The 15,241-nt window shown below is 46.8% G+C and overlaps 1 protein-coding gene across 1 annotated transcript; it reads right to left on the reverse strand.

Annotated features, from left to right (window-relative positions):
- Positions 1-4,661: 4,661 nt before the first annotated feature.
- ME2 (malic enzyme 2, NAD(+)-dependent, mitochondrial) lies at positions 4,662-15,171 on the reverse strand (the record flags this gene model as incomplete). Its single annotated transcript, XM_008948636.1, has 12 exons — positions 4,662-4,802; positions 5,163-5,261; positions 5,844-5,914; positions 6,639-6,741; positions 8,850-8,992; positions 10,345-10,459; positions 10,556-10,669; positions 11,697-11,794; positions 12,276-12,385; positions 12,681-12,784; positions 13,747-13,908; positions 15,096-15,171. Coding segments are annotated over 12 exons (1,336 nt in total), but the record flags the coding sequence as incomplete, so codon positions are not given.
- Between the last annotated feature and the right edge of the window lie 70 nt (positions 15,172-15,241).

The raw sequence follows: 15,241 nt of genomic DNA on the forward strand, positions 1-15,241 counted from the left end.
CAGCCTCCCCAGTGCCCAGCCCAGGGCACAAAATCTGCCCTGCTCCTGCTGCCCACGACGTCCTCATCCTCTATAGGTCAAGTGTTACCCTTTCCAAACAAACACAATCAAACGTAATTTAGGCAAAGGGAATTTTACTAAGAAAATAGAAGACCAGAACGCACATTTCAATAGAGTTACAACATTATAAAGGAGGAAAAAAAACCCCAACTGGTTCACCATTTAAATACAATTTCAGTTGTAGCTGAGCATTGACCCTCCCATGTAACGTCCACCCCAGGGAGATGAGGCTAGAACTGTTCTCACAAGCACTCCAGCAGATTTACATTTAGTTGTGTAAAATAGATATGTTTAAGACAGAAATAAAGGTGAGTTATTAATTTGATGTTTTCTTTCTTGACAGACTGGCTGTTTTACTAGGTGTACGTAGTCCTGAAAGTATTATTTCCATTTCCACTTAAAAGGAGCTACTTAAAGGATGGGTAAGTCAGAGTGAAAGGTACTTGGAGAGCTCAGTTCAGTGCCTGCAGAATCTAAACACACACCACAGGGTTCCTGCACCACGAGCAAGGTTTTTACATCAGCTGTAGCCATGGGCCACCGTGCCACCGGCTACTACGTTCCCTAAATACCATCCAGCTGTTAGCACGTGTTCCTCCAGAGCAGGCATGAGCAAGATTCTGCCTGCAGAGGTCTGGGTTCTCCTTGCAGTTCCTCCAAAACATCCACAGGCTTTTCTGGTATCAGGGTAAGGTGTGTTTCAGGAGTAGGTAGGTTCAAGGTAGATCCATACAGAGTTAGATGCCCCCTTCACAAGCAGCAACCGAATCACACGGCTCCAATTCAGCTGTCAATGGGCACGGTTGGAACCTTGCTCTAGATTTTCTCCTTGCTCCAGTACTCAGTGGAACACCAGTCCCTGCCTACGATGGATGGCTGCTACAAAACAGGCCATCAGTATCTCAAAAAGAGTCCAAAAACAGTGGTTTTCCTCAAGTTGGGAACAGCTGAGACAGAACAGGAGTCCAAACTCTACTTCACAGTCCAGAGTCTTGTAGACACCTCTTCCCAAACGTTGGAGGTGCTCAAATATACACCTTTGAAGTCAAGAAGCCCAGGAGCAAGTGAAAGACAACAACCTGGATCTACTCAGGCTGATAAAAATTCAGTTGTAGCTATACAATACTCATCCCCACCCTCCTATGGGAGCAGAGCACTAATGAAAAACCAAAAGGTGTGTGATTTATCTTTGTAGTTATTAGCAGAGGAGTGGGACCAAGAGTCACTTTATCCCCTCCAGCAACACAGAGTGCTGGAAACCACAGTACAGAGAAGCCACAGGAAATCTGTCCCACACCCACCTGCAGGTGAAACATTGCTTGGTTTGAAGCTTGGAAAACCAAGACAAGAGCCTGAAGCATCAGTGTTCACAAACATAACCAAGAACTTGGGTGAGGAGTCAACGTTTGGGTTTTAAAACCTCTCAGGCACAACATTTGAAGGGTCTCACTCGGTTGGCACGCTTCAGGAACATACAAACTTCTGTAACAGCTCTGAATAAGCTCAGAAATTTAAGAAAATAAGGCTACTGTTCTCCTCCTCTGTGTGTTTCTAGATGTTGCTGCCCACAAGCTCAGTCCTGCTCCTGTTTGATTTTAAGGAAGCCAATCTTGGATCAGTCTGGGGGAAAAAACTGAGCTACAGTGGGAGTTGCTGAGCCTCTCAGAAGTAGCCTCACAGAAGAGATGTCAAAGACACATTTTTTTACACCATTCCAAAGGCAAAAGTCACCAGGGCTGCATGAAGAGCTAGAACACTCCTCATCCTTTAGGTGATGGATTTTTTTAGAGGGTATTTTTTTAGAGCATGATAAGCTTAACTTGTGTTATGCATCACAAAATACACCCTAGTGACAACTTTGCCCCTTTGCATACTGTGCAAGAGACTTTTCTAGGTGGCTAAAGATCAGCAAATGCTTTTGAATTAGCCAGCAAGTGGACAAAAACCCAGGTTAAGTATGAGATGGAAGAGGATACTGTGGTTCTATTAAGTGGCAAGCAGTTGTAATTAATTCAAAGATGGATTAGATCTGAAGAATACAAAAAATGAAAGGTGAATCTATGTATTTTACTTTAAAAAAAAATGAAAAAGATGAAAGGGAGAGTGAAATGCCCCTAAAACTTTGTGAGCTGACATGTTACCTGTTGCTAATGGCAAACGATGGTTTTGCATGGAAGGTGAAATTCCATCGTGTCTCTATTGGAAGCTATAAATGATCAGTTTAATCAGAACCTGATTAAACAATGACCAATCTGAAGTCTAACTGGTACCACTGAGCTGCCATAACTGGGCCAGGTTTGAGGAAGACACAGCCAGGCCTTCTCTGAGACCTCTGCAGCCCCAGCAGGGCAAGGCTGTGTGACAACCTTCCGAGATGGTTCCTCCTCACCCTGCAGTGGGATTTCCAGGGGAAAAAAAATTCACTCAGCAACATTTATCCTTGAGGAAAATCCCACTGGGGATTATGGACCATGACAGGAAAAAAAAACCATAATAATGGAGGCTAAGCAGGTTTTTATTTTATGAGATGAGTTCTATTTCTGGACATCTCTGTGATCGTGCTCAGCCAAGGACACGAGATCAGGGCATGGGATGTTTTTGTTCCTCCTCTGCCAAGCTGGTTGGGTGGCAGAAGGGAGGAAATGTGCATTTCCTGACAGATTTGACCCCAGTGATGCACAACTCCACTGCCACAAGCTGCAGCTAGCCTTGGATTTTCAGGCTGGAAAAAGAATCTGTACACGAAATAAATAATCCCCTGGTAAGATCACAAATTGAAATACAATAAAAACCAAACACAGCAAAAATAGGTGAAAAAAAAAAACCACATTCTTTGTAAAAATGTCCTGTGTGTTGGTCTGCTTTGTAGGAACACTCAACATACACAAGTTCAAACCCAGTTTGAACAAGCAGCTTTTTCCCCACGTCACTGTTTTCTGCATTTCTGTTTCCTCACTTGGGTAAAACCTTCTTAAAATTCACTATTTTTTTTAATCTCATCCATAAACATATTAAAATCAGGCAGTAAGCAACACAGACCATGTCTAAGGGGGTACAAAACTATTTCCCCTGTTCTCTTTTAGGCTTTTTCTGCATTTTTTCAATATAAATGAGGACGTGGTGCCTGCAATGGGTAAATCCTGAGCAAGTTTTCCTTCATCTCTTTGGATTCTGGCTTCAAATTTGCCACTATAGCCCTTTTACATCACTTTTTTTGTCTCTTTTCCTCTGGAACAACATGTTGTCTTTCTTTCTGTTCCTGACATACCATTGTTACAGAGATCAGATTGAGGAGTCCCAGGCTGTAACTATCGCTGCGTGTCCTTGTTTGCTAACACCAAATACCCAAGGGCACTCAAACCTGATAAGGAGGGAATTAAATTGTGGTTATCTGTATCAAAATGTGCAGTACTGTTTGTGGCAAAGCAAAACTCAACTTGCCATTTTGGGCTTTGGATAAAAAAAAAAACCCTGACCCATTAAACCTGTAAAAGGAGTGAGGAAGATGAAGTGATCAACTCAGAGCTTCTCAGAGTTGAATCTTTCAAGTCCTGTCTTCAAAATGAGCTGCATATATTGGACTGGGACCACAAAAAAAACATTCAGACTGCTGTAAATGTGTGTGTCAAGAGCTGCCTGGGACACTTTCCTGATGCAGCTTCAGCAGCTGCCTGGGTGGGGTTTGTTCGAAGTGGCAAGTGAGTCCACTTAGGAGTTTTGGAGTTGGTGATGTCATGAAAACATCACACAGGAGCCTTTCTGTGAGAACAAAGGTATGCAAGGGAGAAAATGAAGCTTAGAAGAAACAGAACCTTGGGAAAAAAAAGGAAGAAATGAAACAAAAATCCTTTGGGACATCAACCTTGGAGTCCTCTGCAGAAAACCTTGTTAAAAGCTCTACAAGATTTCTGTTAATTACTTCAGATCCTGCCTTTATGGGAGAGAATTTATTATGCACCAGCATAGCTTTGGTTTTAAAAGCTATTAAGTGATTAGTATTATTTTCAAGGATGATTTCAGCTAATTCACATTTTTCCTGCTAACAGATTTCACAGGACTGAGGAGAACACGAAACGCGAACACCGCTGCAGATTCCCCCTGTACACACCACGCTGCTCCTCAAAGCACCTTGAAACACCAGACAAAACAGCTGAAAATTGACTGAAACTGTCTTGTTTTTTGACAGATTGATGTCACTGAGAAGTGATGTCACTGACAAGGCCGTGTGACAACACTAGGACAATTAAAAGACACAATTAAAAGCAGAAATCAACCTGGAAATCAGAGAGCTGCAGTTCATCGTCAAATGGACGTGGCTAAAACATCATTCATTTGTTATTTAAATGAACTTTGGAGAGCACTCTCATTCCTCTGACAGAGGCCATCATCTATACAGTTTATCAGGTCCTGGGGGAGTGGGGAAAAATCTACATCAAGTGAAAAACAGGGGAAAAGAGGGAAAAAAAAATAAAAAGACAACAAAACGAACGCAAATAAATTACAGGACTCAAAGATCATGATTTCACTTGGTCTGAAAAAGGGATCCCTGCAGAGTAGAAGATACTGCCTGAGGAGTGTGATCTTCTGAGACATCAGTGCACCTTAGATTCAGGCCAGTCATAGACATCTGGCATGAAGGATTCGTACTCGTAGGTCCAAACCTTGGAGCGAATGTAACGGTTCTTGTCGGCGGGCTCGGGGTAATGGAAAGCCATGTTGTTGGCATATAAAAATTCCATAACCTGGGAAGGGAAATTATCACCTGGTTGGTGCTGTTCACTACACTCATGCTTCCACTGCACTATGTTTTTGACTCACAAACCAGATTAAAGACAAACACCAAAGGTTTTGCAGCTCCCGAATGCCTCGCGGGGACCTGAAAGCTTCATTTCAGGTATCCAAGGAGCATTATTTTGGCCCATCATCACTGTCACACTGAAGCATCCAACAAACTCCAATTTTTTTATAAGTTTCTCTTATTAAAAGAGACAAAGAACTGGGTATTTTGTGCCCAAGGCACCTGATGTTCAAGGTGCCATTCGACAGGTTAACATACACATAAACGGCTTCTGCTGCAGTCCACTTTTATGCTTGATACTCACCTTGACAGCAATATTAATAGAAACTTCCCTGATATTAGACAGTGGAGGATAAAGCCTTCCTTGTGCAAGCTCTTCATCGGTCAACTGCTCTGCCAATGCCTGAGTTAGAAAAACAAACAAGTTTTCTTTGCTGCCCCCTGAGTGGGATCAATAACACGCTTAAAAACACCCCAGAGAAACAAGCTGCAGTGTTCTTAACTCCTGGAGTGCTCCCAAAGCACTAGGGCAGTCAAACCCCCCCCTCATTCTCAAAGAGCAACTCTTCAGTGTATGCCCAAATCAGCAAATTCTACCTGGAAGAATTTAGCTAAAGAAGATTCAGGTTTTTTTTGGAGGCTGAACGACCCACGATGGAATTCCATGATGGAATTGATGCAAGCATGATGCCTGCAGGACTGCCCGTGTGTTTTGGCCAGTTGATTCACTGGCCACTCCAAGGTGGCTGGTGGTCCTCCTCCAAAGCAGACAGGCAGGAGAGGATGAGAACCTGGAGGCCACGTGCATCCCTCTCCACACCACCCGCTGTGGAACCCAGAGCGGGGCACCCACGTGGGGCTTTTTTTTAACACCAGGGAAGGGTAGAACCAACAGAAATCAAAGAGGAAACTGTAGAGTTGTGGCAAGCTTGGAGAAGCTGCCCATTGTGTCAGAAATCATGACTTCCTCTGCTTCCACACTCACCTTAGCAGCTTCTAGGAAAACCTTGTCACTAATATGTCGCACGCTGCTGAGGATCACAGCCAGAGCCACGCCTGCAATGAGATGATTGCCAATTAGGGCCACACCATTTCCAAATATGCAGCCTTCAGCCCAGAGAATTGTTACTTTAAAACATCTTCCTGGAGCTTTCTACACGTGTTTGCCAAACCACTGCACCACGTGTGCCAGTCACTGGCTGTTAATAGGTGGCTTTGGATTGGAGCTTCGCAGCTCATGAAAGAAAAGGAGAGAAAAGGGAAGGCAGAGAAATATCCCCAGGGCTTCTTCTGGACCCTCACTTGTGCAGCCATCAAATCATGGCATGGGTTGGGTTGGAAGGGACCTTACAGATCATTTAGTTCCAACTCCCCTGCCATAGGCAGGGATATCTCCCACTAGAGCAGGTTGCTCAAAGCCTCGTCCAACCTGGTCTGGGACACCTCCAAAGATGGGGCACAACTCCAAGAGGAGCACATTGCCTCTTCTTTTCTCCTTCCTCACCAAAAGAAGCAAAAGAATCCATAAGGCAGCAGCTTTCAAAGCCTTTAATAAAACCCTTTTGCTTTCTTAGAAACATCCAGCTGTGTCCACATAGTGTCTGTAGCTGCACAAGCTTGACATCCACCCTTCAATGATTTTCCTTCCTTCATTCTTCTGAGGTCTCAGCTTTAAATGCTGGTAACACTTCATGCTGCTTCACTTAACTTGGGCCAAGTGTAGCCAGGGAACCTAAGAGTCTAATCTTCAAGATTAAAAGAAAATAGTTGTATTTATTACCTGGAAAAATATAAGCATTGTTTCCTTGGCCTGGTTTGAAGGTTCTTCCATCCTTCAGAGTCACCAGCTCAAAGGGACTGCCACTGGCAAACAAGCAACGTCCCTGTTGAACAGAGGAATGATCTGGAGGCTTCAAAGGTGTGGAGCAATTCAGTCAGGATGAAAAACAGGGAGATCTCTACAGGACAGGAATTACTCACACCCAAAATAAAGTGCTTCTGTATGCATTGGGGTGAATGGGAAGGGATTGTCCCCCTGGAGTCAACACCTCAAATCCTGGGGTCAGTTTTGGGTCCCTCACTCCCAGAAGGACCTTGAGGGGCTGGAGTGTGGCCAGAGAAGGGCAACGGAGCTGCTGGGGAAGGGTCTAGAGGCCAAGTGTGGGGAGGAGCAGCTGCAAGCAAATAATGCAGTTTGCTGAACCTTCCTTTGATGGTATTTGATGATATTTTCATCAGCACAAAGTATTAAAGCAACCACAGAGTTTGGAATGTGAAATGAACCCTCTGGATAAATGATCCTTTCCTCAAGTTGTCCCTGTGAGCAAAATTCTTGACTTTCTGTTGAGAAACAGGTTTATTAACATCACTTGAAAATATTTAAGGCTCTCCAGGACCACTACATTTGAAACAAACTACCAAAGAAACTAAAGATGTGGGAAGGAGCTTTGAACAAGTGATAGGATGAGAAGAAATGGAGTTAAGTTGACCCAGAGGAGGTTTTGATTGGATCTCAGGAAGAATTTCTTTCCTGGCAGAGGGGTGAGACCTTGGCCCAGGCTGCCCAGGGCAGTGGTGGAGTCCCCACCCCTGGAGGGGTTTCCAAGCCCTGGAGATGTGGTGTGAGGGACACGGGGCAGTGGGGACCTGGCAGGGCTGGGGGAAGGGTTGGACTTGATGATCTTAAAAGTCTCCCCCAAACAAAACTTCCCCTGAAGTCTGCAGGCAGGCACTGTGGACAGGGGAGGGATCACAGCAGGCTGGAGGCTAGAATGGAAAGGAAAGTTTCTCCTTCCCATCTGCTCTGCCCTAGGAATAATGGGTCCAGCTCTGGGCTCCCCAGGTCAAGAGAGACAAGGAGCTGCTGGAGAGAGTCCAGTGGAGGCTCCAAAGCTGCTGAGGGGCTGGAGCATCTCTGTGCCAGGACAGGCTGAGAGCCCTGGGGCTGGTCAGCTGGAGAAGACTCAGAGGGGATCTGATCAGTGCTGAGCAAGAGCTAAAGGGCCCCCGGGGGGCAAGAGGCTGGGGCCAGACTCTGGTCAGTGGTGCCCAGGGACAGGACAAGGGGCAACGGGCACCAACTGGAACCCAGGAGGTGCCACCTGAGCAGGAGGAGAAACTTCTTTGGGGTGAGGGTGGCCGAGCCTGGAGCAGCTGCCCAGAGAGGCTGTGGAGTCTCCTGCTCTGGAGAGATCCCAAACCCACCTGGCTGTGACCCTGGGTGACCTGCTGGAGCAGGGGGTTGGAGGAGATGATCTCCAGAGGACAGAAGATTCACTTCACTAAAGGCAAACCCAAGGTCTGGATGCACTGCTGAGAGTGGTACTTCAAAAACCACCTCAACCCCCAACCTCCAACCCCAACAAGCACCTCCTAACACAAGGACTTGGAGGGCAAGATGCAGAATGAGTTGAGCTGAGTCTTGGTTCACTCATTTCAACATCTGGTGGTGCCAAGACACAGATGTTGTGAGAGGGGACCACGAGGACAGGGCCACCACCAGCTGGAAGCACAAATCTTCATGGATCACTGAGAATCCCACAAATCCTGCCCTGAAGACACCACCAGGAGAGGACATTGCAAAGGAGGGTTCCTGGATTGACACTGCTTGGAGGAATTCACTCAACTTAAGGGTTGCACTTTGTCTCTGTCTTAAATGTGTCTCTTCAAAACCACCAAATAATTACAAAGTGTGGTGGGAAGCAGTTAATTGAGCAAAGCTCAGAAATGGCACCTAGGGGTCATTCTTTTAAACAGCACCAACAACATTTAACCTCTTTTCACCTCTGCTAGATGAATTTATTGACAAATCAAGACTTCTTTTGAAGTCACCCCCATTTTCTTTGGCCAGAAGACAAGAAAGATCTTTATGATCCTGGCAGTAAGTCCAATTAATAATAAAATAAGGTGAATTCTTGCCTTCCCCCCCCTCAGTAAACAGTTCCAAGGGCCACAAAATGCCAACATGTCACCATTTCTCACCATTCCATACCTCTGTCAAGGTGTAGGCCTCCTCTGCTGTGCATTCAGCTTTCACTGTGGGGTTGCTGAGGGCAAAGATGATGGGCCTCTCGTTGATAGAGGCCATTGCTTTGATCACATCCTGAGAGAAGAGCCTCCCAGCTCCTGCCACTCCTGAAGGCAAATGGAAACACAGAGAAGCAGGATCAGTGCTTGGGTGCCTTGGAAGTGATAGCAGCCACTGTTGGAGGAGGTTGATGGCACCCCTGATGTCTTCTACTCAAACAAAATACTGGAAAATATGGAAATTGGGCACTGCTCCTTAAATTCTCCTTTCACAAGAACATTTAATGGATGTTTTCCAGAAGACTTTTCCATTAATTTCCATTCTATCATTTTCTGTGGGTTTAGGATTGATCTGTGGGTGCATGGAGTGTGGCCAGCAGGTGCAGGAGGTTCTCCTCCCCTTCTTCTCTGCCCTAGGGGGGCCACCTCTGGAGTATCTGGTCCAGTTCTGGGCTCCCCAGTTCTAGAGAGACAAGGAACTGCTGGAGAGAGTCCAGTGGAAGCTACAAAGATGCTGAGGGGCCTGGGGGACCTCTGTGAAGGATGAAAGGCTGAGAGCCCTGGGGCTGGTCAGCCTCTGAGAGGACTCAGAGGGGATCTGATCAATGCTCATCAAGAGCTAAAGGGTCAAGAGGTTGGGGCCAGACTCTGGTCAGTGGTGCCCAGGGACAGGACAAGGGGCAATGGGCACCAACTGGAACCCAGGAGGTGCCACCTGAGCAGCAGGAGAAACTTCTTTGGGGTGAGGGTGTGTTGGGGTGGGGGGGTGCCGAGCCTGGAGCAGCTGCCCAGAGAGGCTGTGGAGTCTCCTGCTCTGGAGAGATCCCAAACCCACCTGGCTGTGACCCTGGGTGAGCTGCTGGAGCAGGGGGGTTGGAGGAGATGATCTCCAGAGGTCCCTTCCAACCCCACCATGCTGGGACTCCATAAAGAACATTTATTGTTGCCCAAGGGAAGTGGGACCTCAAACTTTTCCAAATAAATCCTGAGTTGTCTCAGGCAATGCCTGTAACCCCATCTGACCTCTGCAGCCAGTCCCAGTTATCAGTCCATCATCTTGCCCCAGGGGAGGTTGAGGTTGGCCCTGAGGAGCAATGTCTCCCTGGCAAGGGCTGTGCAGGGCTGTGCCAGGCTGCCCAGGGCAGTGGTGGAGTCCCCACCCCTGGAGGGGTTTCCAAGCCCTGGAGATGTGGTGCTGAGGGACATGTTTTCCAAGGTCCAACAGCAGCTGGACAAGGACCAGAAGAAGCAGTTAAGAAGGACATGAGATGCAGGAGGAGCAGCACAGCCCCAAGGAAGGATGCACTGAGAGTCCACTTGAAGCTCTTCAAGCAGAATATGGACCTTAATTCCACCAGCAGAAACCCAGATCACTGCCACCAACCTCCTGGGAGCCACATCAGCAAATTCAACCCAGCAACCAACCAACTGTTGGAACCACAGAACCCCAAACAACTTACCAATGATAGCTGAAGGTCGAAGGACACTCACTGCCTCTACAAAGGTCTTGGGTATCTGCTCTGGAGCTGGATGTGTGAAGGGTTCTTGGTTGGAATCTACTTTATGTTCTCGACCCTAGAGAGGACAAAAAGTTGGTTGGTTTGGTGAGCAGGACACAAGGAAGCACTGGTGGTCTCCATGGTGGTGTTTCCAAGGGTGGTGCATCCCTACCTGAACCAGTAAACCATATTTGTCAAACATCCATATTCTCCTGTAGGCTTCCTCAGCAGAAACACCACTTTCCATCATGGCCATCACGATGAGGTTTGCAATTCCCAGGGCAGCCTGGGGGATAAAATGATCAGTCTGTCATCACAGACACCATCCTGCTCAAGATCTCCACAAAAACCATTTAGTTATTCAGCTCTGGAACACAAGCAATGTTTGCCCAGCTGGTGACAAGCTCCTAAGAGTGACATTGTCATGTCTTCATCAAAGTAGATGCTGGAGGTGCTTCCATCCCCATCCATTCTCTTGGCTCACTGCACAGAAACTCACAGGCTGGCTTGGGTTAGAAGAGACCACCAAGATCATCTCCTTCCAACCCCACCACCATGGGCAGGGACACCTCCCACTAGAGCAGGTTGCTCCAAGCCCCATCCAACCTGGTCTGGGACCCCTCCAGGGGTGGAGCATCCACAGCTTCCCTGGGCAACCTGGGCCAGGGTCTCACCACCCTCAAAGGGAAGAACTTCTTCCTCATTTCTAACCTAATTCTCCCCTCTTCCAGTTTGAAGCCATCACCCCTCATCCTGTCACTATAAACCCTTGTACAAAGTCCTTGCCCAGCTTTCTCATAGGCCCCTTCAGATCCTGGAAGGCCACCAGAAGGTCTCCCTGGAGCCTCTTCTTCTCCAGGCTGCACAACCCCAACTCTTCCAGCCTTCCTGCCACATGCTGGAGAAAAGAAAGTAGAGAAACATGGTGCTGGGTCCTGACCCTGCAGCCCCTGCAAGCAGCCACTGATCTGATCTGCTGAGAAAACCTCTGTGAACTTCTCTCCAACACTATGAACATGAAGAAGATGTTCTCACCCTCTTTCTTACTCAATCAGAGTTTTACCATAAATTCCTCTTTGACCACACACAACCCCCCTGATGCTTTTTTTTTCAAGTCCTTGTAAGGAAGTGAAAAAAGTTGAGTCCTTGTGAATGTTGACCACATTTCAAAGAGTCCTTTTTAAGCTTGTTTCAGCTGGCCTTAGAGAAGCTCTGCCACAAAATTCAGAGACTGTGGATCTCCACAAGTCCTGCAGAACCAGAAAATAGCCAATTAAATCTAGTTGCTCTACAGCTCTTCAAAAAAAACTCACCTCTCCTGCTCCAAGGAACAGCACTTTCTGCTCTGCAAGTGGTTTACCAGTGGCCTTCTGTGCTGCCAGCAGTCCTGCCAAGGCCACTGAAGCTGTCCCTGGAAAACCAGCACAAATTTAAGGTGAGCTGAAGAGAGCCACATAGAATCAGAGAATGCTTTGGCTTGGAATGGACCTCTAAAGGTCATCTAGTTCAACACCTCTCCAGTAAGCAGAGACATCCCCAACTAGAGCAGGTTGCTCAGAGCCCCATCAAGCCTGATGGTGTCTCCAAGGATGGGGTCTCCACCACCTTTCTGGGCAGCCTGTTCCACCCTTCTAGTAAAAAACTTCCTCCTGATGTCTGATCTAAACCTCCCTTGCTCTAGTTTCAAACCACTGCCCCTCATCCTATTGCTACACACCCTTGCAACCACTTCTTCCCCAACCTTCTTGTAGGCCCTTCAGGTTCTGGAAGGCCACCAGGAGCCTTCTCTTCTCCAGGTTCACACGTGCCCACTCCTCCAGCTCGTGGCACAGGGCAGATGATGGGTTTAGGCAAAGTTTTTGCATATGCATGAAGGAATGTAGAGGCTATACCTTGAATATCATCATTGAAGGTACAATATTTCTCTCTGTATTTTCTTAAAAACCGAAAAGCGTTGTGGTTTCCAAAGTCTTCAAACTGGATCAGGGTGTTCTGGCCATACCTAGAGAACATGGCAAAGATTCCTATCACCAGGCACACCAACACAATCCTTTGAAACCAAAGCCTGCAGGGAATCCATTAGCTTGGGGAAGGCAGATGGCCTCAGGCTTTTTCACTGCTTAAAAAACTTCCACCTCTCTGTGTCTGCCAGGAAACTACAAGCAGCGTGTTGAAGGTCACAGAGAAAATCACTTCAGGGTTGTGTCTCTTGATTTCTAGCCTTAGTCCTTCAATGACCATTTTAAGGGGCTTTTTTGGCCAGCAGTTTTGGCCGTGTAGACTGTTCCATGTCATACCTGTCTGTGATGGCTTCCATAAATTCATCAATGAGGTCATCGTAGACCTGGGAGCGATCCCTTTTTTGGTAGAGGCCCATGTAAAATGGATCTTTTAAGAGGGTCTGGAAAAGAATAAATCAAAAGACAGCAGCAGGCTGAATCACTTCCTCAAGAGGCACTTTGCAGAGTTCACAGTGAGCCCCTTTCACACCCAAGGAACTGAATTTCTACAGCCACTTCAACTGCCTCCAGTCTACCCCCGTGCTCAGCTGGCACTTGGGGTGGCCCACGGCTGCTTTTCAACTGGAACAGATCAATCCTCTGAGCAATCAACTGCTTTGATCAATCTGATTCACATTTCCAGCTTCTTCCAAGTCAGGTCAAGCTGACTGGTTGTTTGACAGCATTCAAATGGCTTCTAAATGCCTCGTTTCACTGACAAATTGGCTTCTTTCCATCACCGACTGGAGAGGGAATTCCAAGTCATTTACCCTTCTCTAGAATACTTGGTGTTAGCTCAATGTCCTGGTTCTGTGTAAAAAGGGGTTCAGGGCAGGACCCACAAGGAACAGAACTATGTACTCACCTCTCCCCCCCCTGAGAGAGAGAGACTTTGGAAAAAAAAATGAAGTATATTGTTCAACAAGGAACAGAAAACGAAAAAAGGAGGTAAGGAAAATAATATATACAAAGATTAGGGGAAAATACCAAAAATAAAGTACACAAAACCCTCAGAAATGGTTCCAGGGTCCCACGGAGTGAAAGGACAACTTCCCTCTCCGAGCTCCAAGGCAGGAGTGAAATTAGAACCCACTCCCTGCCTCTTATCAGAGTGTGTGTGTGGGAAGGGGGAGGGAATAAAATAGTTTCACCCCCACCCGGGGTCCTCCCAGTTGCTGGAAGGTCACGCCCCCATTCCAAGCCTCAAAGCACAACACTCAAATGAAAGTGCTCCAACAAAAATCTCCTTTTATAGTACTCAAGCCTCTTAAATCATTCCTCTTAAATCATTCCTCTTAAATCATTCCTCTTAAGTTATTTTCACAGGGATGGTTTAAGGCAGGGGAAGTTCAGTCAAACTCACGGTGTTGTCGGTCCCGACGTCGATGCAGACAGGCAAACACTTATCTGGGTGTATTCCTGCACAGGCTGTGTACAGGCAGAGTTTTCCAACTGGAATTCCCATCCCATACACACCAAGGTCTCCAAGCCCCAAAATTCTTTCTCCATCCGTGACGACAACGGCCTGAAGACAAAAAAGAGGTGAAATTTTCTAGCAACGCTGAAATTCGTCAAGTTTAGGAGCTGTGGGGGTCAAAATTCAGGTTATTTTTGCACAGCAAAGGACAGATTACAAGGCATATTTTATTTGAAATAATAATTCTTCATTTTACAGCCTCCTGGGCTGGTTTTTCTCTGCTGAAATCCACTGCCCCAATCTTTGAGAGCTCCTATGTGGAACTGTGGCTTAGAAATCCAGGTGGCCAAAAGTTTCTGGACCATTCACCTCATGTCTCCTTGTGGTTCTCCAGCCAACTGGGTCACAGAGGAGTTGATGGTAAAATCTGGGCCTCCCAACCATCACTTATGGGTCTTAACCTGAGGGCAAGGTCCTCACCTGGTTCCAGGCAACCCCAAGGACAGGGTGGGCAGAGAATGGACTGAGAGCAGCCTTGAGGAGAAGGATTTGGGGTGCTGGTTGATGGAAAGCTCAACATAGAGCCAACAAGGTGTGAATGCAGCCCAGAAAGCCCCAACCATACCCTGGGCTGCACTGTCTCTCTCCAGGGAGACCTTCTGGTGGCCTTTCAGAACAAAGGGGATTAGAAGAAAGCTGGGGAAGAACTTTATACAAAGGCTTGTAGTGACAGGACAAGGGGTGGTGGCTTCAGAGTGGAAGAGGGGAGATTTAGATGAGAAATGAGGAAGAAGTTCTTCCCTCTGAGGGTGGTGAGACCCTGGCCCAGGGAAGCTGTGGATGCTCCATCTCTGGAGGTGTTCAAGACCAAGTTGGATGGGGCTTGGAGCAACCTGCTCTAGTGGGAGGTGTCCCTGCCCATGGTGGTGGGGTTGGAACTAAATGATCTTTAAGGTCCCTTCCAACCCAACCCAGTCCATGACTATGATGACATGAGGTACATCCTCCAACATCTCCCCAAAAGGCAAAATGATGGAAGTACAATAACAAGGTCTCATTTTGACCAGTCTCATTCTCAGCACCACTTTTTACTCAAACCAGAAACTTCATCTTGAGGCTAAAAAAACCCTTCTTCAAGAGTGACATCATCTTCCTGAGCTGTATTTTACCATCATCCTCAGGCAGCCAAGGAGCCATTATTTAATATTTCCATTTCTCTCAACTAGTAATGAACTTTAAGCACCTCCACTGAGATTAAATACCAACTAGGAAGAAAAATTCTCCAGTGGTAGTACCTTAACATCATTCTCTGGCCAGTTGTTGACGATGGACCTGATGTGGCCTCTGTCTGAGATAGAAATAAACAGTCCTCTGAAAGAAAAAAAGAAAGGAGAAAGGGTTGAGAGGTGGCAATTTTCACCTTTCTTTGTAAGAATTTCAC

Source organism: Merops nubicus, unplaced genomic scaffold (genome assembly GCF_000691845.1).
Source record: "Merops nubicus isolate BGI_N331 unplaced genomic scaffold, ASM69184v1 scaffold15091, whole genome shotgun sequence".
NCBI lineage: Eukaryota > Metazoa > Chordata > Aves > Coraciiformes > Meropidae > Merops > Merops nubicus.